General features: G+C 39.3%; 2 protein-coding genes across 4 annotated transcripts in view; one reads left to right on the plus strand and one right to left on the minus strand.

The window, feature by feature from the left end:
- Nucleotides 1-605: 605 nt before the first annotated feature.
- Nucleotides 606-17,886, minus strand: TFB2M (transcription factor B2, mitochondrial). Of its 2 annotated transcripts, XM_035010991.1 has the most exons (8): nt 17,440-17,886; nt 16,522-16,610; nt 11,794-11,947; nt 11,326-11,474; nt 8,160-8,249; nt 5,880-5,942; nt 2,723-2,895; nt 606-1,014 (listed from the first exon to the last, which is right to left on the minus strand). In XM_035010991.1, the coding sequence occupies exons 1-8, from the start codon at nt 17,750-17,752 to the stop codon at nt 840-842; spliced, it is 1,206 nt and encodes a 401-aa protein (XP_034866882.1). In that variant the 5' UTR covers nt 17,753-17,886; the 3' UTR covers nt 606-839. The 2 variants fall into 2 exon arrangements, with proteins under 2 accessions (XP_034866882.1, XP_034866883.1); XM_035010992.1 differs by lacking the exon at nt 8,160-8,249.
- A 231-nt stretch (nt 17,887-18,117) lies between these two features.
- The window catches only part of CNST (consortin, connexin sorting protein), a 114,293-nt gene continuing 105,329 nt past the window's right edge, over nt 18,118-27,081 (plus strand). The window contains exon 1 of one of the 2 annotated variants that reach the window (XM_035010988.1): nt 18,118-18,282. The gene's annotated coding sequence lies outside the window, so the exon portion shown is untranslated. The remainder of the gene's footprint in view (nt 18,283-27,081) is intronic. The other variant, XM_035010990.1, reaches the window with a different exon arrangement.

Here is a 27,081-nt window from a genome sequence, read left to right on the forward strand (position 1 = left end):
ATTTCATTGTACAGTACTTGATAATATAATTCAACAATCTGAAAACTAAAACAAACCACTTAAATCATTTTAATTTACTTTCTAAGCTTAATAATGTACAAACTCTTTTGCCCTCCAGGAGGAAGCAAAAATCAACAGTGAAGGGGCCCCTGGGTGGCTCAGTCGTTAAGCGTCTGCCTTCGGTTCAGGTCATGATCCCAGAGTCCTGGGATCAAGCCCCACATCAGGCTCCCTGCTCGGCGGGAGGCCTGCTTCTCCCTCTCCCACTCCCCCTGCTTGTGTTCCCTCTCTCGCTGTGTCTCTCTCTGTCAAATAAATAAATAAAATCTTAAAAAAAAAAAAAAATCAACAGTGAAAATGGAATATTTAAGTTAATACAATATAAGATATTTGGCCAAAGGGATTTTTTTTTTTTTAAGTAAGCTCTACCCCCAACATGGGGCTTAAACTCACAACCCTGAGATCAAGTCACACACTACTGACTGAGCCAGCCAGGCACCCTGGGCCAAAGGGATTTTTAAAACTAAATTTCATCTGGCAATACCCTACAACTACCAGTATGTCTACAGAAGATAGGAATTTAAAACAAAACAAATGCAATCTGATCAAATCCACAATTAACTGACGTTTTCATTTTACCCTTTGTGAATAAAATAGCAGCCATGGTTTTATCCAGTTTACTAAAGGATCACCTTCAGAAGAAGGTGCCCAATCTGCAAAACAAGAACAGTTATCTTCCGTTGAAAGGCTGGAAGCTTTTCAAACTTAGTTCTCTTCCATTTGTGTCATAATTTCCAAATAAATCAATGGCTCCAGCTAATGTGGGCCAGTCAAGTTCCCTACATGATCATCTCTTCCATGCAATCATCAAATAGCCACCTACAAGATTCTTTGGAACACTCTATAGTTTCAAAAAGCTGTTTAAAGTCTTGAGGGTGCAGATCTGTTATTTTCATGTCTCCATTTTTCTCTATTTGCTTCAATATAGCTGTTGCATTAACTGGACTCAATAACCTACAAAAGAAACACGAAGTGAATCTGCTTAATTCCTTTTATAACCGCAGTAAATATTAGTAGAAATGGCTTCTATGCCCAATTTAAAATGTTTAACTTATGGATATATAATTAATCTTATTTGGTGGTTTTAGAGTTTGCATATAATGTATAGCTTTTACTATCATTTCTGAAGTTTCATGGCTTACCTATCATAAAAAGAGCAAATCTGGGCTTTAACATGTACTCATCAATTCTTACACAAAATTCTAGTTTAACATTGCCCTTCAAAAAAATTATGCCTACCTCTTTCATCTGTTAACTCTCTTTGCAAAAACATTCTTAACTCCATTTAGGTCCATGTAATGGTTCAATAAGTACAAACAGCAGAAACTGGCATCCAGCAGATTTCAAAGAGGGAACAGTTTTCACCTTTTTATGTAACAATTACTGGTGAATAAATTATAAAGCAGAAAACTGCCTAATATATTAGCCTAGCAAGAAACCATCAGTGAGCTTCTGACAATAACAACTAAACAAATGTAATGTGCCGGTGGAAACTATTTCCAATACTTTTTGATTTTGAACATAATCCTGGTCACAGGTATAAACGTGCTTTCAATTCAGAGATCACCAGGGGAATTTTAAACATTTTTTCACCACAGTTTACCGTATTTATTGCTTAATTTCCCATATTATTATTATTTTTTAAAGATTTATTTATTTATTTCACAGAGACACAGCGAGAGAGGGAACACAAGCAGGGGGAGTGGGAGAGGGAGAAGCAGGCTTTCCGCGGAGCAGGGAGCCCGATGTGGGGCTCGATCCCAGGACCCTGGGATCATGACCCGAGCCGAAGGCAGACGCTTAACAACTGAGCCACCCAAGCACCCCAACTTTTTTTTTTTTTAGATAGGCTCCACACAGAGCTTGAACTCACAACCCCGAGATCAAGACCTGAGCTGAGATTGAGAGTCAGATGCATTCAAAACAGTCACTACCACAAGGTGAAAAGATGAAAAATAGATTACTTTTACTGGTCTACTGCCATGCTTATCATTTATTTTTACACAAGTATAGTTCAATCAACAGCTCATTCAGAGTTTCACCCATTCTCTGACAGGACTTTGAATGACCATGGGCTGCTGATTCCAAGGGGTCATGCATAACTTACAGAGCTGTACCCATCATCCTCATGGAAAAGTTATGTAGATACCAAGGAGGCAGTAACAGCTATAATTTTTATAAAGCTTTAGGTAAAAACTTAAAATTTGGTCCAGGACAGGAGGACTAGGGTGGTAGAATAATCCGTGCCTCCTTGGGCTAGGAAATAAAACCATGAGGAATAAGCAGTGAGAAAAGGTAAGTGGTGGGTTTGCCACCACTGATGCTGCTCCCATCCCGGTCACTGGCAAGCAGCTAGTTCTCCACATAAGTCAATCCTGGACATGAACTCTGACAAAGAGGAACTACTGGTAGGCATCCCTAGTTGTTTTTTTCAAAGGAAAAAAAAAATTAAGCTCAGGAGACTATGTGGAAAATTGAATTTTATTTTTCTCAAAATGTGCACTGGGGAAGGAAGTGTTGTGAAGAAAGAGATGAGTGAAAACATGGTACCTCACTCTGTTAATCAAGAGATACAAGATCCAGAAAATGGACCGCTAACATGAAAAGCATAATTCTCACATGAAATTGCTACTTTTATACTTGCTTTATTCTTCTTACTTACTGTAAATGGTCCATTAGCTTGAAATTACGCTTCATAAAACACTGCTTTAACATGTGAAAAAATACATCATAGTTAACAGATGTTAAATTTTCTGTAAATAAATTCGGAAGAGGAGTCAGTTGAATTAAACACATGTTTTGTCCTACTTGTTTATTTATTTGTTCTAATGGTTTCTGGAGAGAGAAAAAGAATAAATTGTGTTAGTCATAAAATACTGCTAGAGCAAGACAGAGTTTGCTTACTCATTCAAGCTAGCTCTTGGAAGGGGCAAACACCACAGATGCCGAGCGGTCCTGTACGTTCTTGCTGGGTGGGCGAAGAATGCAAGGGCCTAACCACTCTTTACCTGGGCAGTTCCTCAGGGTTGTCTGCAGCAAGCCACCTTGAGGGATGAGATAATGGCTCTCTCCAGGACAAAGAGGAGCTTGCTTCGTGTTTGCTATAAAAGAAGTGGACTCCCCCAGCTCTGTGTTTCTAAGCTGCAGTGCAAGCCCCAGCACGTACACCGTCAATTAAGGAACATCACATTATCCTATGGGACGTGGGGGCAGATAAAGTCCTTTGTCTGATCCGGGAGTCTACCTTAGGGCAGTATCCATGAAAGAGTAACAGCTTATTAACTTTGAAGCAGGGTAAAATCAAATCCCAAACAGGACACTAACATGTACTGAGTTTCTTCTATATTTGAGATACAACACCAGATCCTAAGGATAAAAAAGCATTATTGACTTATAATTTTCCTTTGGATATTTAAAAAAATATGGGGTTACAAACTATGGTCCACAGCCTGCTTGTTTTTGTATAGTCTGGATCTAAAAATGCTTTCTACCTTTGTAAAGGACCGTTTAAAAAATAAAAAAAAAGAAGCAAAAACAAAGACTAGGACAGAGACTATTATGTGGTCTGCAAAGCATAAAACATTTGCTGCTTGGCCCTTTACCGAAAAAGTTGGCCAACCTGCTCTAGTATACAATATTCAGATTTTTTTTAAAAAGTACATGCCTTAATGTAAGGTTAAGATGTTTTTTCCCTCTGAAATTATCCCTCGGGAAGCACAGAGGCCTTATGTTTAGTCCTTTGGAAATCTCATATATTAGGTAGTGATCCCTTATTTATTTATCTAACTATACATACACACATACATATATATGTACATACACAAAAATATACATTTTTGAGTATATATACTCTTTGTGGAAGACCTATTGCCTGAAAAAGAAACCTTCAATCAATTCTAGTTTCTAGTTTTGGATGCCTGCAATTGAAGAAATTAGTCAAAAAAAAAAAAAAAAGGAGGCAATGAAATTCAAAAAATATTTAGTAATTATTAATTACAGAGGGAGATAACCTCATAACTCAAAGTGTTATATATTGTTGTTAATAAGACTTTTGAAAGTGACTTTAAAAAGGAAGCTGGTAGGGGGTACCTGGCTGGCTCAGTTTGTAGAGCATGCAATTCTTCCAGGTTTTAAGTTCAAGCCCCAGGATGGGTGACCCTGGTTACTTAAAAATAAATTAAAAAAAAAAAAAAAAAAGGAATCTGGTAGATAGTTTTGTAGTTACAGAAACAGACTTACTTGATAAATAGGGAAGAAAAAACTGTCCTGCTGGTAAATGGATGGCTATTTGTAGCTTAGGAAAAAAGTTCCAGTGATAAAAATATGGCTTCCAGAAAGTGGAAAATACCAAACAATTTGGATGGAAATCAGACTGTGCTCTAAAAAACTGTCAAATGTCTCAATGTGCCTCTGTAGCAATTACAGACATGCTGATATAAGAGATACAGGTGGAATATTTGAATACAATTCTCTCATGAAACATGACATCTGGTTATCTCCTTTTCATCACTAAAGTTTATATATTTAAGTTGGCCAAAGAAACATTTTTTTTTTTTAAAGATTTTATTTATTTATTCATGAGAGACAGAGAGAGAGACAGAGAGAGAGGCAGAGGGAGAAGCAGGCTCCCAAAGAGCAGGGAGCCCAATGAGGGACTCCATCCCAGGACCCTGAGATCATGACCTGAGCCGAAGGCAGACGCTTAACCATCTGAGCCACCCAGGCGCCCCAAAGAAACATTTTTTAGCTTTTGCTGTTGTCAGTGAAAAAATGATAGTGTCTTATATACAAGACTGTTCACTTTGGGGACATTTGGATAAGTTCCCAATGGTCTCAAAATAAAATAAATTAATCTGATTCTATTCTGTGAGGCTACAAAAATATGCTTATGAAGAGTGAAATAGAGCTAAAATCTCAATGATCACAATGATGATTGAAAAGTCAGGCCATTTCTAAATTGATCATTTTCTTTTTTTTCTTTTAGTGGCAAGAGTGAGAAAAAACCTTGGGGCGCCTGGGTGGCTCAGTCGTTAAGCGTCTGCCTTCGGCTCAGGTCATGATCCCAGGGTCCTGGGATCGAGCCCCACATCGGGCTCCCTGCTTGGCGGGAAGCCTGCTTCTCCCTCTCCCACTCCCCCTGCTTGTGCTCCCTCTCTCTCTGTCTCTGTTTGTCAAAAAAAAAAAAAAAAAGTGAGAAAAAACCCAAAGTAAGTAGGTAAATGGGACCTTCAGGCTGACCTGATCCACATCATTAGCATTTCATCCTGAAGTCAAACTTTGGACTGTTTTTAAAAATTCAGCTACTTTATTCCAATTTTGCTACAAGTCCCCCTGATATAAAGTAAATGGAAGATCACTTTATAACATCATCACTTTGGTTCTATAAAAAGGGGAAAAAACAAACAAAAGCCCCACCCTCTGGGTAAGAAACAAGACATACGTGTTGATGAACTCAATCATTATAAATAGTAATACGACAGATTTCTGACTTTTAAAATTGTGTCTTTAGTTTATCAAATTAGATGAACACTAAGATGATTGTATTTTCCAAATTTGGGATGTTTCTTCATTGCAAGAGATAGAGATGGAAGTCAAATTCTGTTTAAGCCTATTACTACGCTATACCACTGTATAATCAGCTGAAAATTACAACTTTCTTCCAAAATAATTTGAATTTATTAAAAGCAATAAGATATGTTTAAAGAACATTTCCAAATATTCTAAAATTAAACATTTAAATAAATACAGAATACCAGATAATCTTAAAGAAAATAGGATGTTCCATTTAGAAAGAAAAAGAGAAGGGCATTCATTCTTACCTTATTCTTCAGCTTTTCCTGTCTCCCACTTTGGCCGTATACGCCAAATGAGGACCAAGGCTCCTTGAGGGAAGGTAAACAAAACCGGAAACATTTCTTTTAGTTCTCTTTAGTCAAAGTGCCCCAAATTATTACTGCCTTTAAATAACAGAATGAATTAAATCCAAGTCACCATTCTAATTGGACTTAAGAAAAACATGGGATAGTTAAATCATAAACTTCCCTCTTCTTTCTTTTTTTTTTTTTAGATAAAGAGGAGAATCAAAGGTCTATCCTGACATTGCTAATTCTCTTACTTATTTAGATAGAGTATCATCCTTAATATAATTATGCAAATAGGTCCTTAAGCTGGTCCTTAATCTTAACAGCTAAGATTTCCATATTAAGTCACAGTCAGGTTAGGACCCATCAGATCAACACTGACATTAATGAACGGCAAACGTCAACACAAGGCCTTTGAAAATAAATACTGCAGAACAAAAAAAGAGGAGACTCTCCAGAAAGCTAAAGTCCCCGGGAGGCCTTTATGAAGAAACTAGCTGACAGCCATGAGGAGAGGAGGCCCAGATAAAAAGCCAACAGAATCAGAGATCACTGAGGTAAGAAAGGATTTAGGGACACCGAGAACCGCAATACCAATGTTACAGCATACAGTGCAGGGTCAGTGCTGTGAACACTAGTGTGAAAAGATTTCTGGGAATATAGAAAAACAATAAAAGCATGACAGATACTAAAGACAAGGAACAGAGAGCCAGTCTAAGAACCTCATGCATTGGAGGAAAAAACACAGAACTGGAACAAAAGCTAAAATCAAATGGGTAACATTCTCACAACTAAGTATGCACACTGAGGGGCTTAATGTGCTCCTGGACGACAACACTGAAGGGACTACATGGAGATACACACGGCGAATTTAAAAATGAAACCAACATATCCTTAGAAGAACAAGGGTCCATCACATAGTAAACATACATCCAACAAAAAAGAGAAAAGCCAAATTACTGTATGAAAGAAATAGTGTTTTATCAGTTTTTCCTTCACTCTGGCCCTTTGCTATGAATACAGTGGCCACTAGTCATATGTGGCTACTGACACCTGAAATGTATCTAGTCTGAACGGAGATGTGTTGTTAAGTATAAAATACACACTGGACTTCAAAGGCCCTGTACGTAAAAAAATAATCCAAATTATGTAATAACTAATTGTAAAATACTGATTACATACTGAAATGATAATATTTTTGAATCGAGGTTAAATAAAATATATTAACATTAGTTTTATCTGTTTTTTACTTTTTTATAAGTGTTGCTACTAAATGTAGCGTTACATGTAAAACTACATGTGTGGCTCACATTATATTTCTATTAGATGACTCTGATCTTGCCTAAGGAAATAAACTAAAAAGGGGAATGCTCTATAGTGAGGTTTTAACTGACCATTAAAAACAAGAAAAATGTCTAGTGATGAGAGAAAAAAACATCACTATTAGCTATTAAGTGAAAAAAATAAGATACAAAAAAATATAATCTCTACTATTTAAAGAAAAAGAAATACAGGAAAAATAAAAGGCTACAAATAGGTCACAAATGTCAATAGTGACCTCTGGGTGGTGGAACTGTAGTGATGGGAGTTTTTAAAATTCTTTTCTCTTTCTTTTAAAGACTTTATTTATTTATTTGACAGAGAGAGAAAGAGCACAAGTAGGCAGAGAGGCAGGCAGAGGGAGAGGGAGAAGCAGGCTCCCCACCGAGCAGGGAGCCTGATGTGGGACTCAATCCCAGGACCCTAGGATCATGACCTGAGCCGAAGGCAGTCGCTTAACCGAATGAGCCACCCAGGTGCCCCTCTTTTCTTTTTTCTTTCTTATGTCTCACATTTTTACAATGAGTATACATTATTTTTATAATCAGAGAAAAATATTAATATTTATAACAAAAACATAAGCACAAAGTTACCTTGCTCTATTATCTTCAATAGCTGGGAAAAATAATAAATTAAATTTTCATTTTTCTCCATTTACTGGTCACAAAAATGTAGCCTCTTTAAAAACAATGAAGTTCGGGGGCTGGGGAGATAGGGTAACTGGTGATGGGCATGAAGAAGGACACGTGATGTAATGAGCACTGGGTGTTTTATACAACTGATGAATCACTGAACTCTACCACTGAAACTAATAATACACTATAACTTAATTAACTGAACTTAAAAAAAATTTTAAAAATAAATAATAAAAAAATAAAAATGAAGTTCTCTGTTGCAATTTAGAACGATTTTACTCACCACATGCAGAAGCTTAATCTTACAAGCTACTTGCCAGAGCACACTTAATGCTTGATACAAGTGTGGATTTTGGGGACTTGCCACCAGTTTCTAGTAAAAGGAAAATAAAAGTTATATGTTTACATAACTATAAGCAATTGAAATAAAATTCTGAATCTTAAAAGTAATATCTTAATAGTATTTAGAAATTTTAAAAAAATTAGAATCGCAAAATCTTATCCGTAATCATTTCAAAGAAGAGAAATCTTTTTAAACTTTCATATTGAAATATATCGTCATGTACACTTAAAACATAATTATGTGAGATTGATTTCCTTTAGCCAAAACCCTATCAGGGCAAAATCTCATTAAAGAAAAAAATGAAACAAAAATGTATAATTACTTTGGAGAAGGACAAGTGTGTGTTAGAAGTATGTATCAGGTGGACTAATAAATTTTGAGTCAAGAATTGTTCAGGCTGACACTTGAAGGATGAGTGGTTTCCTCAGTGAATGAGAGCACTACACGGCGGAAACTACACGTGAAAAGGTCCATGGTGAAAGAAGCACTAGAACATTTCCCCAGTAGCAAGATAAAACCTGATGAAGCATTTCCCGTTTCTTTTCTTTCAAACTTTCATGATATAATGTAGGTACAGCCTCAAGGTTCTGAGTCCCTATGCTTTCCATGGATAGTCACTATGTCTGTACTGAGTCTTGGTGAGTAAACCACCCTTTCATTTCTTGCTCCACTATGCTAACCCATAACTCTTACATACAAGTAAGCATCTTGTGTTACAATGGATTAGAAGATTAATAATGTGAAGCATTCTGAGCAGAAAAGAAACATTACTCTCAAGACACTATAAAGAACTTCAGAAGGCCATTCAATTTCAGAGCATAGAGTCTAAAAACCCCAAATATTTCTATTAGAACTAATACATGAATTCAGCAAAGTTGCAGGATATAAAAATCAACACACAAAAGTCAATCACATTTCTATATACTAACAATGAATAATCTGAAAAGCAAAATTAAGAAAACAACTCCATTTAAAATAGCATCCAAAAGAGTAAAATACTTAGGAATCAATTAACCAAGGAGGGGAAAGACTTGTACACTGAAAACTACAAAACACTGATGAAAGAAATAAAAAACAAATGGAAAAAACAACCAGTGTTCACAGATTGGAAGACTGACCAATGTTAAGATGTCAATATTACTCAAAGTGATCTACAGAGTCAACACAATCCAGACCAAAATCCCAACGATGCTTTTGTCACAGAACTAGAAAAACCCATCCTAAAATTCATATGGAATCTCAAGAGACACTGAATAGCCTAATAATAAAAGAGAGAGCTTAGAAATTGACCCTCATGTGTATGACTAAATGATGTTTTGACAAGGGTACCAAGGCCATTCCATGGGGAAAAGACAGTCTTTTCAACAAAAGATGCTGGGGAAACTAGATACCCACATGCAGAAGAATGAAGCTGGACCCTTACCCGACACCATATTAAAAAAAGTAATTCAAAATGGATCAAAGACCAGAACATAAGAGCTGAAACGATAAATCTCTTAGAAGAAAACTTAAGACAAAAGCTTCATGACACTGGATTTGACAGTGATTTCTTAGCTACGACACTAAAGGCACAGGCAACAAAAGAAAAAATAGACAAACTGGGCTTCATCAAAATTAAAAACTTTGGGAATCAACGGACACAACAGTGTAAAATGGCAACCCACCGAAGGGGAGAAAATATTCATAAATCACATACCTGAGCAGGGATTAATATTGAGAATATATAAATAACTCCTTAAACTCAACAGAAAAACAAACAACCCAAAGAAAAGGGCAAACGGCTTTCATAGACATTCCTCCAAAGATGATACACAAACGGCCTATAAGCACATGAAAAGATGTTCAACATCACTAATCAAATCAAAACCACAATGAGCTACTACCTCACAGCATTACAACAGCTATTATAAAAAACCAGAAAACAAACATTGGAGAGAACATGGAGAAATTGGAACTCTTGTGCATTGCTGGTGGGAATATAAAATGGTACAGACACTACGGAAAGCAGTAGAGTGGGTCCTTAAAAATTACAAAATAGAAAAAAATTAAAAATAGTATTGGGGTGCCTGGGTGGCCTAATGGGTTAAGCATCTGCCTTCGGCTCAGGTCATGATTTCAGGGTCCTGTGACTGAGCCCCAAGTTGGGCTCCCTCTCAGCAGGGGTCTGCTTCTCCCTCTTGCTCTGTGCTCCCTCTCAAATAAATAAATAATTTTTTTTTTAATTTAAAAAACATTCTCTCTCCCCTTTGCCCCCTCCTTGTGCTCTCTCTCTCTCTCCCTCTCTTTCTCAAATAAATAAAATATTAAAAAAAAAATAGTATTGCCATATGATCCAGGAATTCCACTTCTGGGTATATAGCCAAAAGTACTAAAAGCCGGACTGGAAAAGATATTTGCACACCAAAGCTCACAGCTACATCATTCACAGTAACGAAAAGTGGAAGCAACTCAAATGTCTGTTGACAGATGAATGGATAAAGAAAAGGTTGTGGGGGTATGAATCTATGTGTATATGTTTGTGTGTAAATATATACATATATATATGCATGCAATGGTATGTTTTTCAGCCTTAAAAAGAAAATGAAATTCTGACACATGCTACGACTTGGATGAACCATAAAGGCATTATGCTAAGTGAAGTCAGTCAGACACAAAGTGCAATATTCTATGATTCCACCTGTGATGAAGTACCTAGAATAGTCAAATTCACTGAGACAGAAAGTAGAACAATATTTACCAGAGGCTCAGGGGAAGGGGAAGATGGGAAGTAATGCTTATTTCGTATGGAATGATAAAAATGTGCTGAGAAGAGATAGATGGTGGTTAACAGTTGTACCACAATGTGAATATACTTAATGCCACTGAACTGTACACTTAGAAACAGTTAAAATGGTAAATATGTCACATGGATATTTAACCACACACAAAAAAAACAACCTTAAAAAAAAAATTGAATCTAAAGACTGCTCTACAGAAATTTAAAAACCATCTTAATACTCTCAATGTCATGAGCTCAAATTAAAGTCATACAGATTAAGACCATGCAGAGAAAGATCACAAAACTCTTGCAAAACAAACACTAATCAGGTACTTGTTAATAACCTACCTTGTATTCCCTTTCAGTAATAAACATATTTAGTTCTACTCGTCCATAACTATATACAGAAGTAGAAGAATATAGGTCATATAAAAGCTTCCAAAGTATCTTTTTCTCATTTTTTGCTGGGAAGATTCCAACTACTCTTAATGGGGTATCTGTTAGGAATACAAGCAAAAATATTCGAGTAAGTTGTTAAAACTTTTTCCTAAGATCATATTTTATTGAGTCAAACTAAGTTAACAAACTGTATTAAGTCCATTAAAACGAAGCCTTGGCATCTTTCCTTGATAGGGTGCTTGGCCTCCGTGGAGCTGCTTGGATTCTGTCTATGTGAGGAGAAAGCCACAGTCCTGAGAGCAGCCGCCCACAAACTCTCATCTAGACAGGATGCGGATCTCTTCAGCAGACAAGGTGTCCTGCTAGAGAAAGCTGGCAAATCAGAAGCAATTTGCTGCAGTGAATGACAAAAATTACCTTCTGACCAAGGAACCGCTTCTATTCCCAAATGCCGAAAAAGCGTTTCTGAAATCATAATGGGAGGTTTTACTATTCCAAAATTTCTAGGATCCATTTTAAAGAAGTCACAGTAGACCACTTCTAGTTTTCCATTCACCTTTTTGCGCAGGGACTGAAGAGAGACAGAGATAACATGTTTAAAACTGTCAGTGTTAGGGAGACTTTGTACCCAAAGATCTATTTCAAAAAATTTACCCTAAAATTTAACAGTTAAGAGAAATTAATGCCTGAAAAGCAATAAAAGTACAGTATTACTAAGAAAAAGTCCCCAAACCAATAAACCTTCAACAAATTCTCACTTATCCTTTCACTTTCTCAATGGTTTCAGCTGTTCAAAAACTGTCCTCACACTATCTGCTTTAGTGGCGGCCGCCTGGAGACCACACCTGGGCCCAGGCAGAGAGCGGCAACTATCTGCTGGTCATGGCCAGATGCTTCATAGAGAAAAACGATAAAAATATTAAAGGGAAAGGCAGACAGCCCTGTTTTTACTAGAAGAGTCTAATTAGTCCTTTGCCAAATGAACTTGGCTACACTCATCGTGTAGGTCACTTTCTATTTTCCCCTTGATTTTTCATTTACATTTTCTAAAGACAGAAGCAACTACAGAAGGAAAGCTCCTTGTCTGCCAGAGGAGGTCTGATACACCTCCGTCCATTCACCGCCCTGATGTGCTGGTTCTGTCGTAGCACTGGACATCTTAGCAGTGAGAGCAAGGCGTAGCTACAGATGCCATAAACTTCGTTAGAAGTTACAAAAAAAAAAAATCAATGAGAAGAGGTCAAGGGACTTGATATGCATTTTGAGATTCTCATGCACAGAAAATTCTGTTGGTATATATCAAGGTTTCAAGAATTTGCAATTTAAAGTTACAAAATAGGGGCGCCTGGGTGGCTCAGTTGTTAAGCGTCTGCCTTCGGCTCAGGTCGTGATCCCAGGGTCCTGGGATTGAGCCCCGCATCGGGCTCCCTGCTCTGCGGGAGGCCTGCTTCTCCCTCTCCCACTCCCCCTGCTTGTGTTCTCTCTCTCGCTATGTCTCTCTCTGTCAAATAAATAAATAAAATCTTTAAAAAAAAAAAAGTTACAAAATAAAAACCCTAATTTTTCATAAGTTTTTTATTTCAACCTATATTTTCTTTCTAAATCTAGTAAATTCTAATGATCATTTTCGTGGGGACCCTTGAGAAAGACTAGGGAAGGAACACTACGGTAGAAATCATATACTTTTGCTCCTGTTAAGTTTGAGATGTCTATTAGGTGAACCACATGGAGATGCCAGGTAGGAAGTTGTAGACCTGAATAGGGAGGTCAGTGGAGTGGTCCAGGCTAAAGATATAAATTGGTGAGAATTTTGCTTGTTGAAGGTTATTGAAGCCAGGGGTGCAGACGAGACCCCCTAGGGAGAAGCACAGAAGACTAGGCCTGAGGATGGAGTAACTCCAGGCCTGAGGATGGAGTAACTCCAGAGTCTCACAAAAAGCTGAGAATAAGCCAAAAATGTAAAGAAGAAAACCAGAGTGTGGTTTTATGACAGAGAAAAAGAACACTCATTTGATGCTTATCTTAAAAACAGATTATCTTGAAATTCTTACAAAGTGTTCTGTATGTATAGCAATAAAATAACCTCAGAAGTTACTCAAGAGTTATATTTTAATCTTTGTAACTAAGAAAAGCTATTGAATTTTGGTTTGATAGGAATGTAAGAGGAATGTATACATTAAGATTTGGTTCCACTAGTATCTTGAAAGTACGTTTTTGTTTTTGCATCTGTCACGTACCATGCAATAATGGTAATAATGATATTAATAGCCAGAACTCCAGCATAATTTAGTTCTACAATAATAGTGAAATCACATTTAAAAACTCGATTTCATTTAGGATTCAAAAACAGGAAGCACATTTCATCGCATTTAAATTGCAAAAAGAGGGGCACCTGGGTGGCACAGTTGGTTAAGCATCCAACTCTTGATTATGGCTCAGGTCATGATCTCAGGGTCATCAGATCGAGCCCCACATTGGGCTCCACGCTCAGCCGGGAGTCTGCTTGTGATTCTCTCTCTCCTTCTGCCCCTCCCCCACCACCCTTGCTCTCTCTCTAAAAGAAATAAAATCCTTAAAATAGAAATAAATTGCAACAAGATCCTTTACAAGTGGGCATTAATGTCTCTATTTTATATATGAGAAAAACCTAAGTCAAACAGATTAAATTACTTAATTGCCCAAGGGCCTTAAAGGTAGTGACAGCTAGGGCTGACATTCAGCCTGACTTGAAAAGACTGTGTTCTATCTCCGCTGAAATACCACACCACTTGCCACAAAAGCTGAGGGCTCTTCAACTGAACATGTATAGCTCTTTCTGCAACAGTAGTTCTCATTTTTAAAAGGAATATATCATGATTTATTATTATAGAACACAATTTAAAAACTGTACCTCTAGCACATCCAGATAGGCAAACTAACTGTTCCTGCTTGAAACACTGTTAATGTGGAGTCTCAGGAATTTTATTTGAGAGGGTGGGAGTTCTAACGTTAGACAAAAATTCTGAGTCAAGCATCCTCCTTGAAAATCTGTTCAGTTTTTAGGAGCAAACTCTGGGTGGCTAGAAGCATTGTCTGCTGAGAGCATCACTTTAAAGCTGTGATTTAGGGCCACCATAAAGCTTTTATTTATTTATTTATTTTTAAAGATTTATTTATTTTAGAGAGAGAAAGTGTGCGTGCAAATATGCACACAAGCAGGGGGAGGGGCAAACGGAGAGAGAATCTTCAAGCCGACTCCCCGAAGAGCAAGGAGCCCTACTCAGGACTTGATCCCATGACCCTGAGATCATGACCTAAGCTGAAACCAAGAGTTGGACACTTAATTGACTGAGCCACCCAGGTGCCCACAAAACTTCTATTTAAATGGTTACTTCTCTTTTAATTCTGGCAAATAGATGAATTCACATAAAACCTTATTTGAATGGCTTTCCCCTCTGTCATGATAGTTAATAAGAGTAAATACCTACTGAGGGCTGAGCTCAAGTTAGTGCTGAAGGGAGTGGGGATGGGGAGTTAGAAAGAAACTAAAAGCCAGAACTGGAACACAAACTTAGTTCTAACCAAAGATTGGATTTGATCAGAGATGGATTTTGTGTTTACACTGTAGTTTCAGAAACATTTACGATGAATATTCCTATATTTCTTACAAGAAAGTTCTGTGTGTCATGAACTTTCTAACCCCTAACACTCCATTTTTCATGGAATCATGGATTTCAAATTAACATGTATCTTGATCTTACAAGAAAGCAACTACTGTGTTATTGGATAAGAAACTAAATAGACATTTTAATGTTTTCAATTGTTTTGTGAACATGCAGATTAACCTTCAAAAGTAGGCCTTGGGGCACTTGGGTGGCTTAGTCAGTTGAGTGTCCAACTCTTGATTTCAGCTCAGGTCATGATCTCAGAGTCCTGAGATCGAGCCCTGGGTCAGGCTACAAGCTGGCCGTGGATCCTGGTGAAGATGCTCTCTCTCTCCTCCTCCCTCTCAAAAAAAAAAGTAATCCTTTTTTTAAAAGATCAAAATAAAAGCTATCTTGTTTCCAATTCCAAACTGAAATTACAGATGGCTATGGTGACTAAATCACACTCCATGATCTTTCAACAATTTTGTGTTCTTTTCTCTTCATGTTTTTTGGGATTCCAGCAGATTCAGCATCAATTAAATAACCTGGCTAAAACCTTCAATTCTTGGGGTGCCTGGGTGGCTCAGGCGGTTAAGCACCTGCCTTAGGCTCAGGCCATGATCTCAGGGTCCTGGGGTCGAGTTGTGCATCCAGGTCCCTGCTCCGCTCTGCTTCTCTCTCTCCCTCTGCCGCTCCCTCTGCTTGTGCTCTCTCTCTCTCAAATGAATAAATAAAATCTTAAAAAACAAACCAAAACAAACCTTGAATTCTTTTCAAAGCTGTCAGTTGTAGGATAACCACCACCTAACATGCATAGTTTTATTTAAAAAATAAACAACTATATTTGGTGGCGTTTTTGTAATTTTTTGTTGTTGTCCTGCACTTTTAAATAATACTATTATACATGGTTTCAGGAATTTGGCTCAGAGAAGTATAAATTTCCTAAACTGAATCTGAAGACTCAGAAGGGAGGGGAAAGAGAAGGAAAGAGGCTGGCGGTGAGACAAGGAATTTCCACTTCACTGTTACGTAAACCCGTCTGCCATACAAGCAGAATTCACTGAAAAACCCATTTGGATAATGCTTTCACTGTCTGCAATTATATCTGACTATACCAAGCCTATCTTGCCTCTGAAACCCTAAATCCAGAGTTAACATAGTCCTGTTAACCTAGATTCTAAGTTCACAGAAAGCAGAGGCACAGGATACCCTACCAGAGACAAGGGAACAAGCCTCGAGATGCCAGTTACATACTGTTCAAAGTCACCCAACTAGTCTGCAGCAGAGCTAGAATCAGAGAACAAGTCTCAGAACTCCAGTCTTTCAGTCATTCAACAAGCATTGATACCTCCTATGATACTACTATGTTCTAGTCATGGGAGATAACAATATATTTACAGCAAGCAAGGCCCCCCAAAGTGATTCTATAAAAATAAATTGTGTGCTTCATTTTCACTTCCCTAAAGACTCAAAGATAGCTCTCTGAACAATAAATTAGTTTCAGAAACTAAAAGTATACCTCCAAATGTGGAAGAAAAGTTCTGTTACTTTCAAGGGCAATCACTTTGGCCTTGCTTTCAAGTAATGCTTGAGTCAGGATTCCAGGACCTAGTGTTAACAGAAGGAAAAGTTTATTTGCAAAACAAGTTCTCTCAATATCGACTAGAGTAGATGTTTCACATGTATTATCTAATTTTGATCCTCACAATATCCCCAAGGTAGATATTACAGTCCTCATTTACACGTAGGAAAACTGGGGATTAGATAAAATCATTTGACTCCAACATCACAACTGGTAAGTGGTGCTGCTTGGCTTTGAATCCATTCTGTCAAAGCCAAAGCCTGACCTCTTGATCATAATGTTTTACTATGTCTCAGGAAAAACAAAGTTGCCTTTAGCATTCCACTTATTCATGGACTACCCAGATACTTGAACCAGGAAAAGATACTGTCAAACCTAAACAGAACTGACTCATGACAGGCAGTGCTCCTTTAAAAAAGCATTTTTTCAGGGGCGCCTGGATGGCTCAGTCGGTGGAGCATGCGACTCTTGATCTCCGGGTCGTAAGTTCGAGCCCCGCGTTGGATACAGAGCTTAATTAAAAAATAAAATAAAATCTTTACCAAAAAAAAGTATTTTTCAGGAAGTCTATAAATCTTATGTTCTAGGTATCCTGCTATGGTCTCTAGGAGGCGTATGTAAAAGATAAAGTTTTTTGGGGGTGGGGGAGCTTGCAAGTATTTTGAGGAGAAAGTAAAATCTAGGAGCATGTTTTATCAAATGCTGTATGACGTGCAAACTAATGCAGGTCATGACTGAGACCGACCATCCAAGCTGCTTCTTGGGGCCATGTCTTAAACGGCCCCCCACGGGCGGTCGAGGGAAGTTGGCACGAGCGATGAACGTCCAAGGAAAGGCAGTCCCCGGCGGACTCACCTGGATTGCACTCCAGGAAAAGCTGGTCAGGGTTTTTCCCTTCTTTCTTCAGGATCTGCACCAAGGTCGTGGCCAGTTTCGGACTGGTTACGTAACTCTTGGGCTCTGAGCGGTACTTGGGCAACCACGAGGGCGAGTCTCTGAAACCCTGACTAGGCACCAGCTGCAGATGGAGGTCAGACAAGCCCCGGCGGTGCCCGGCGCGGACGCCCCTCCACCTCGCCACTCCCGACCCCAACACGCAAAAGCGACCAGCGCCGGCCGAGGCTGAGAGCGCTAGCCGCGCGGGGAGCCCCGTCACCGGGACCGACATCTTCAGCCTCTAAGGTCTGTCCCAGCGTCACCGGAGAGCGTCACATCGCCAGCGAGCTCCGCACAGAGAACTCCACGTGTAACATCCTCCTACCCCCCGACTAGGCCGGGCAGTACTAGACACTTCAAACTGCGCATGCGAACGGTCTCTTCTTCTTGCCGTTTCCCTCACTTCCGTTTCCGTCCGGGTGAGCCGCCCGGGAACTGTGAGTGGACGGACGAGGAGAGAGACGGACCATCCGGGTTGCGTCTGGACTGGTACTCTATGGTTGTCCGCCCTCCCCCCCCCCGCTTCCTCTCTAGCCGCTCGCGCTCTATGCTCCGCGGTCGCGGGCGGCCCGCCGCCAGCCGGCCAGGGGGGAAGGGTGCGCAGAGGGAGGCGGGGCGGGAAGGCAAGAGGTGTCTCCTCCCCCGGAGCGGCGGGAGACCCGAGTAGGCTCTGTGACAGCTCTTCGGCCGCCATGTCAGCGAGCGGGGCTGGAAACACACCCGGCGCCCAGCCGTAGCCCTGTGTTCGCCTCCGACTCCCAGGTGAGGAGAGAGGATGAGCGGGATGTGGGGCGCCGGCCGGCTGGCGGTCGCGGCGGGAAACCCCCCGGGACCCCCTCGCTCCTCCCCCGGCGCCGCGCGCAGCCTCTGCGCTTCTGGTGCGAGGCAGCCCCATGCCCTCCGCGCTCGCCCGCGCGCTTCTGGTTCCTGCAGCCCCGTGTCCGTGCCGTGCTCGCCCCCCGCCGCTGCCCTGGCTCCCCACCCCGGGGACCGTCCTTGTTTGCCTTCATACCTGTCCTCTCCGCCACCACCGAGAACCGCCCGGGGCTCTCCCTTCCGTACCTCCCTCCGGGCCGGTATCGACCTTAATTTTTGTGTTTAATTTGCGTGTTGAACAGATTTAAAGTTAAGGGTTTTTAAAATTAAGGGTTAAGAGCTTTAAATCCATTTGTAAGCTTAGAAAGGTTGCGACCTTAGGATGCTTATTTTGATCCCCGCATAAACTTACTCAGATACATACTGTGGAATGCAATTTTGAAGACCAATTCCAAAGACTCTAAAAATAGGGTGCTCTAATGGAAATTTTGGCAGTCTTCTTACCTATTGGGAAATGTTAGAAGACTCGAGTCTCTGAGAGTGATTTCGGGGTTTAAGGATTATACTTAGAAAGAGACCAGTACTCTTTACACCAGGGCAGTAAACTGTAGCCAGTCAACACCCCCATTAAAATATGTGCAATCCTTTCTGCTTACTCGACTGGGAGCGTAATTGAGCTTGGTATTTATATGCACGAGGAAAAGGTTTCTAAGGAATGTATCACCTAGCAAATTGAAGTCTGAAGATTATACTCAGCTGATGAATGTCAAAATGGATAAAGAAATTTGACAGCCAAATATGTATGGCGTTTTGGAGATTATAAATTTGCTAGGACACCATAGAAAGTATCTCACCAACTGTTGTGGAAGCCTTGGGGACTCCTTGGTCTAAATTTCCTCAAAAAAATTTTTATACGGTTTCCCCACTGACAGTTTTCTAGAAGTGACTCTTGCATCCTCTGGACACCTGAGAAAGCTTTTCCCCCTCCATTCTTTAAAGAGCTTTCTCCTCTTCTACCCTTTTAAAAATATTTTCATAGATTCAGAAATACAGTGGGTTTTTTTCCTTAAAAGCCCTGGAGGCCTGAATACTTTTAAATCAAATAAGAAAGATGTCTTATGATAGAGGAAGAAATGGTTTGCTTCTAGAAATGTGTTGAGTTTCTCACGTTTAAAATACACTTCTAAAAAAATCACAAGGTATTTATTTTAAAATGTTTTCTTATTTCATAAGGTTTATGGACCAAAGGTAGCCTACCCAGCCCTAGAGAAATTCTTATTTTGCTTTTGTGTTGTGTTTTTTTGTTGTTGTTTTAGTTTTGAACAAGAGAGGTTATAAGTATTTCCCTTTTTATAATGTTAGTGGTTGGTTGTGGTTGAAGGTGCTTGAATAATAAAGACAAGATCTTACATATCTTTCTGAGGCCCTAGGTACTGGAAATGAAAGAATGTTAATTTCACTTTAAAGATATATCTTATAATCAGGGGCACCTGGGTGGCTCAGTCGTTAAGCGTCTGCCTTCGGCTCGGGTCATGATCCCAGGGTCCTGGGATCGAGTCCCACATCGGGCTCCTTGCTCAGCGGGGAGCCTGCTTCTCCCTCTGCCACTCCCTGCCACTCTGCCTACTTGTGATTCCTCTCTCTCTCTCTCTCTGTGTCAAATAAATAAATAAAATCTTTAAAAAAAATAAATAAATAAAGATAAATCTTATAATCAGCATTCAGATCTACTTTATTAGAGAAACTTGGTTTGTGTATTTCCCACCTTATTTTCTTAAGAGGTGTAGTTTCTGCATCCTGTGCTATTTTTGCCTTTCTTTTTTTAAGATTTTATTTATTTATTTGACAGAGAGAGACACAAGCGAGAGAGGGAACACAAGCAGGGGGAGTGAGAGAGGGAGAAGCAGGCTTCCCGCTGAGCAGGGAGCCCAATATGGGATTTGATCCCAGGACCCTGGGATCATGACCTGGGCCAAAGGCAGATGCTTTACGACTGAGCCACCCAGGCGCCCCTGTTTTTGCCTTTTTTTTTTTTTTTTAAAGATTTTATTTATTATTTGACAGAGAGAGACATAGTGAGAGAGGGAACACAAGCCGGGGGAGTAGGAGAGGGAGAAAGAAGCAGGGTTCCCCGCGGTGCAGGGAGCCCGATGTGGGGCTCAATCCCAGAACTCTGGGATCACGACCTGAGCTGAAGGCAGACGCTTAACAACTGAGCCACCCAGGCGCCTCCTATTTTTGCCGTTTTGAAGTCAAGTAGTCTTTCTTTAAAATGGTGTCAGGGCAAAGTGATTCTGTTTTTACACTCTTCTTAAGTTATTTTTATTATAATCTCAGTGAATCCAGAAAATAAAATACTACTTTTTCTTTTGGCTTTTATTTTTATTATTTTTAAAAAGATTTATTTATTTTAGAGAGAGGGAGCGTGGTGGGGGGAGCACAGGGAGAGAGAGAGGAGAAGTAGCAGACTCCCCTCTGAGCGAGGATGCCCACATGGGGCTCTGCCCCCCACAACCCCAAGATTATGACCTAAGCCAAAACCAAGGTTCAGAGCCCAACCGAGTCACCCAGGAACCCCTTTTGGCTTTTAAATGGCGGTTGTAATTGGGAAATGTCAAGTGTTAGCTCTTGTTTGCTATTAGAACTAACGCTGTGAGTCTATAAGTATTGCTATAGGGTCTAGAGGTCTGTAGCAATCCAACTGTAATGCAAGCCATAAGAGCGATGTAAAGTTTCCTAAATAAAAAATAATAAAATAAAAAAGAAACAAGTGAAATTAATTTTAATAATATATTTTATTTAACCCATGCAGTTTCAGGTGTAATCTATTTGGTAAGTTAATACTGAGATATTTTGAATTCTTTCATGCTTAATCTACAAAATCTGGTTTTTATACTTAGAGTACATTTGAATTCGGACAAGCCACATTTCAAGTGCTCAGTAGCTACATGTAGCTAGCAAATGACTTGGACCTTATTGGGCAGCACATAGCTATAGGATTACTGTATGATTTTTAAGATGTCTTCCTACCCTGAGAGTCTGGGTTAAGTCCAGGGGGGTAAGTTTAAAAACCCTTTTCCTAAAGTGCTGTGATATTCAAACTGAGAAGTTTGTATGGCAGGAAGAAGGTTCCAAGAAGTCTCTTCTTCTTAGTGTTGACTGTATTCACACTGAGGAGGATGAACAGGTGCCCCAGTGCACGTTTCATGAGGGTTCTAAGATGATTAGAATGCTCAGTCATTTCCTGAGGTGTCATTGTTACAGTTATTTATGTCTGCTTGTCAACAATGTGTCAAGGCCTGTGTGAATCTCTGTCTCCTTTACCTGTGGCTGTGAAGGAGGGAGAACTTGAAGACCTACAGGAAGATTGAACTTTACTGTGAACAGTTAGAGTTCCTGCTGTTGTAGACTTAATTTCTGAATCAGTTTCTGGTCAGTTTCAGGTATTTAAAGGTTAAGAGTTTTGTAAATATGCTCCTCTCTATGATGACATTGCTTGTCAAAGGAAAGAGAAAATCTTTTCATTAAAATTCAGAAAGAAAGGGTATATTTTGGGGCTCTAAAACGCTGGGAGCCTGATTACTAGCAAACAAATAACACGTGTTTGGTGGTTTAGATAAATTTAAAAGGACGTAATGTCACTATTTTTTTTTAAGATTTTATTTATTTGACAGAGACACAGCGAATGAGGGAACACAAGCGGGGGAGTGGGAGAGGGAGAAGCAGGCTCCCCGCAGAGCAGGGAGCCCGATGTGGGGCTCGATCCCAGGACCCTGGGACCATGACCTGAGCCGAAGGCAGACGCTTAACGACTGAGCCACCCAGGCGCCCCGTAATGTCACTGTTTTTTAAAAAAAGATTTTATTTGAGAGAGTGAGAATGAGTGGGGGAGGGGGAGGAGAAGCCGATTCCCCACTCAGTAGGGAGCCCAAGGCAGGGCTCAATCCCAGGACCCCGGGATCATGACCTGAGGGAAATATATTGCACTTTTTATAGAAAACTACTGACATGCTGTCTAGGTATGTGCTTTAAGTTGTTTCTGCAACGGGGTGATTTGCATGGAACCATCTCTTGTTCAGAGTTGTTAAAACTGAAAGATAACTCTGTTGGAAAACTAATCCTGCAGCTAACTGACCTCAGTGAGATCAACAGGATCCATCATCATTCCTATCTCAACTTGTATATTCTTTTGTTTTTTAATTTTTAAAATTTTTTAGAGAGAGCAAGCACATGAGCAGGGGGAGGGGCAGAGGGTGAGAGAACTCCAAGCAGGTGCCATGGCCAGCTTGGAGCCAGACACGGGGCTCCATCTCAGGCCCTTCAGATCACGACCTGAACTGAAATCAGAAGTCACATGCTTAATTGAGCCACTGAGGCGCTTAGATTTGTATATCCTATTAAACTTCCCTAAATACTACTTTATTTGCACTATTTACATCTACACTGAATATTAAAATTCAGTGGCAAAATTCACCTGAAAGACTAATTAATATTTAATATAATCTAAGGAAAATGCCCCCTCCCCAACCTTTATGTTTTAAAGAAATCTTAAATTACCTGGTCAGTAAACAAAACTCCTCTGTAAAGTCTGGTCATTATAGATCTGGCACAGTGTTGGCAGTGTGTGGAGTATTAAAGGGTCAGAGACAGAACTGGGGAAGGAGATAGTGATTGGATGTTGCTTGTTTGGTGAGACATACATGCACATTATAGTAGGAGAATATGGTGTTTTCATTCGTATTTAAATCTAGATGACTGTCCATTGACACCATTTTAGTTGGATAAGAAAAATAATATCTTTTGTTCCTACAAATTAGTCTTAGCAAATTTTTTTTTTTTTAAAGATTTTATTTATTTATTTGACAGAGAGAGACCAGCGAGAGAGGGAACACAAGCAGGGGAGGGGGAGAGGGAGAAGCAGGCTTCCCGGCGAGCAGGGAGCCCAATGCGGGGCTCGATCCCAGGACCCTGGGATCATGACCTGAGCCGAAGGCAGACGCTTAACGACTGGGCCACCCAGGCGCCCCTTAGCAAATTTTTTTTAATTTGAAGAAGATTAATTGAGAGTTTGGCAATTTCAGTTTTTAAAGAAGACTTAAATGATTGAAGTGGCCTCTCCATGGATTTTATTTTTATTGAGAAATTCTACTCACATGCTCATTATGTGTCTTGATACCGTTGCGGAGCATTCTCTTTAGAGCCCTGAAGGTTCACACAAATATAGGCTTTTTTTAAATTTAGGAATCATTCCCTTGGGGGAAATTATATTTCCTTTTAGCCAGGGAATACTTTTGTTTTTCATGCATTTGAAATAATTTATTTGTAATATTTTTTTTCCTTTGGAGAAAGTTTGTAATATTTTTAAAGAAGTATCACTAGTCAATTATACCTCAATAAAAGAAAAAGGAAAATCATGTCTGAACAATCTAAGAAAAAAATGTAAAACTTTTCTGAATCTTGTAATAGCTTGAGATTTCTTAAATTGTTCAATCACAGTTGTGAGATTCTGCTCTTTAACATGTTTGGAGATGGAAACTTTGTAGCAACACCCCGCTCCTCCCTGCCATCTCTTAGAACTTCCTGTTTTTCATCTTCATTAGCCATGTGGAAAGGAAAGATAGTAATGTGTCTGTCAAAATACTGACAAATTAAGTTTATTTTTCCTTTTGACTGTAGGAAGAATGCTGAAACAGTAAGGGACAAATATTGTCACCATTATTGACAGTTGGTCTTTTGACATTTTAAATGACAGTACCTAGGCGTTTTAGGAATTAGCAATATTTTGTAATTTTATCTGTTAAAGTCTCTTATGAGAATATTTAGCCTGTTTTTCCTGGAAGACTACTACCTACCTAAATAATTACTGTTTTTTTCCTATGTTAAGTACATCTAGAAAACTCAGTGTATTCAGTGGCTTGGTTTTCTAATTTGAACAAAGGCAAACTAACATTTTAAAGCATCTTTTATACTAGAGACTTTGAAATAATTTCCTTAAAATATGTGAACTTTATGATAAGATACAGAATGCTGTTGTTTCTGAGTATTTCAGAGCATACCACTTACATTTTTATTTTATGCACACATTGCTTTTCTTGCTATTTTTCTCTTCTGCAGGTATTAAAACTGTACAACTAAATCTTTTTTTTTTAAATATTTTTATTTATTTATTTGAGAGAGAGAATGAGAGAGAGAGCATGAGAGGGGGGAGGGTCAGAGGGAGAAGCAGACTCCCTGCTGAGCAGGGAGCCCGATGTGGGACTCGATCCTGGGACTCCAGGATCATGACCTGAGCCGAAGGCAGTTGCTTAACCAACTGAACCACCCAGGCGTCCCTGTACAACTAAATCTTAAAAAAAAAATTTTAGATGAAGTAAAAAACATTGCTTAAGATTTTTCAATGAGAACTTTTTTTTAAAGATTTTATTTATTTGACAGCAAAAGAGGGAACAACACAAGCAGGTGGAGTGGGAGAGGGAGAAGCAGTCTGTCCCCTGCCCCAACCGAACTGGGGGCCTGATGTGGGGCTCATGTTGGGCTCCATCCCAGCAGGACCTGGGTCAAAGGCAGACGCTTAACGACTGAGCCACCCAGGTGCCCCTGTGAGAACTTATTTTTGTGAAAATGTATTTTATTTACTGAAACCTAGTGGAGTTGTTTCTTTTGTACCTTATGAAGCACGAAAGATTACTTCCTTCAGTTTTTTCTTTTTCCCCTGCTTGTGGAGCATGAAGATGGTTTATTTAACTCAGGTCTTAAAAGGATTCATACCAAGTAATCATGATTTCCTCCCTCAAGTTCAACTCAGATCAAGAATGGAAGTTCGTGGAAACTACGCTGAAGAGTAAATTATGAAATTTGATTTCCTGGAAAAGGCTTTATATCATTTGTGACTTCTTAATCCAAATTCAGTCACCAGGCTTTATTTTCTTCAACACCTTAAAAAGTAATCACTTAGTTCCTTTTGCTCCAATAGTTAAAAAAAAAAATTTTTTTTTTTTTGCTGTGGACTTCTTTACCATCCCAATCGGAGCTATACCTATAGCATTGGGAAAGCACTGTAAAGAGCCAAAATTAGCGACAAGGTCATGTGACTTCCTTATTTTAATCCTATAATACATGTTTTGTGACTGAGGAGAGAAAAAAATGGTTTCTCTTCTTAGTCTTACATCTGAACTCTATAGCTTAAAAATTGATCTCCTAGGTCTTCTATCCACCAAAGCTCGTATTTTCACAAGCCAGAGAAAGATGTTTCATATTCGCCTAAAGTAAAACAGCATTTATTTATTTATTTATTTTTAAAGATTTATTTATTTGACAGAGAGAGACACAGCGAGAGAGGGAACACAAGCAGGGGGATTGGGAGAGGGAGAAGCAGGCTTCCTGCTGAGCAGGGAGCCCGATGCAGGGCTCCATCCCAGGACCCTGGGATCATGACCTGAGCCGAAGGCAGACACTTAACGACTGAGCTACCCAGGCGCCCCGTTAAAACAGCATTTAATTCAGGAGGTAGTTTTAATTGTATCAAGTGGCCTCTTGTTTAATTATAATTTTGTGGATTTTGATGCCTACTGGCTTTTTGTCCTTTTTCAGCTTTATACCTGGGGAAAATGTAGGGATTCCCTAGTGAAGCCCAAAAGCGCTTAGACCTTTGTCAAAATGGCTTGCCTTCCCTGACAGCTTCAAAGAGTATATACCTATGTGTGCAAAACATGAGCAAAAATTCTGCTTCAGGAACATTTATTGAGGCTGAGGAAACAAATATTCTAAGAATGTCTGTCTTATAACTAAAGCTTCCATGCACTTGTATAGTACTTTGTATTTTGTATAGCCTTTGCTGGAGAGTTTCCATTCTGTTCTAGCTCTTCAGAATATGTGAAAAGATATCCAGAATGCCCCCAAACTTACTCTGCTTTACCTCACCTTTTTGGTTTCTATTCTTCTGTCTTCTATGGAAAGTTCAAAAGTCAGAACAGGTCATGGTTTATTATAGACTTCAAGTGGGGGAGGAGTACAAATCTTACTCCTTCCCTCTTTCCTCTCCTTCCTTCTCTGTTACAAAAGTAATCATGCTCCAAAGAGAAAAGGTAGATAAATTTTAACTTGAGGAAAACATGGTTATTCAAAAATTAGTAGAAGCTTTAATTTAGAGTCAGAATCCATTGGTCTGTCAAGCTACTTAAGATGTCAGATAGATTTGTCAGGAAGAAAGTGAATACAAGTATACTTTGGGTACACAGACATAGGCCATACTGGAGCATATTTAATAGCATCTCTTTTTATTGTATATGTTTTCTTCAGGGACTGTTCGCACTGAAATAAAACATCTTTGGGGAAAATCATATTCTACCAATAATCTTTTAAAACACCCTGAAGTATCCTTCTCTGGGACAAATTTTTTTATCTATTGGTTTATCTTTTTAGAATTTGTAACCTAGAATAAACTGCCTTGCTTTGGCATTCTTTCATTTCCTAAAATACCATCAAAATACATTCTCTTGAATAACTAAAAGAAAGCATATTCACTTTTACACCTGTCTCTCTTCCTGCCTTTCTATTAACTTTCAATATGCTCTAGATGTAAATCAACATGTCACTATTAGGCCAGACAAAAATGCAGGAGTCTGGAGTTCTTGATGTGCTTGGATTGGGTAATGGTGGGAGGGGTGGCAGCAAGCCACTGACACTTGCAAAGGGGTAGGAACTGAGAGCTAGGTAATGGGATGTTGGTAGCGGCCTGCTGGAGAT

Source organism: Mirounga leonina, unplaced genomic scaffold (assembly GCF_011800145.1).
Source record: "Mirounga leonina isolate KUSES-001 unplaced genomic scaffold, KU_Mleo_1.0 Mir_154, whole genome shotgun sequence".
Taxonomy (NCBI): Eukaryota; Metazoa; Chordata; class Mammalia; order Carnivora; family Phocidae; genus Mirounga; species Mirounga leonina.

Excerpts from the sequence above, each read along its gene's own strand:
- TFB2M (XM_035010991.1), bottom strand. The coding sequence starts at position 17,752 with ATGTCGGTCCCGGTGACGGGGCTCCCCGCGCGGCTAGCGCTCTCAGCC. Across the intron at positions 11,475-11,793 it reads AGCGGTTCCTTGGTCAGAAG|ATACCCCATTAAGAGTAGTT; the intron begins GTAATTTTTGTC and ends TATTCCTAACAG. Across the intron at positions 2,896-5,879 it reads AGGAAAAGCTGAAGAATAAG|AAACCATTAGAACAAATAAA; the intron begins GTAAGAATGAAT and ends TTCTCTCTCCAG.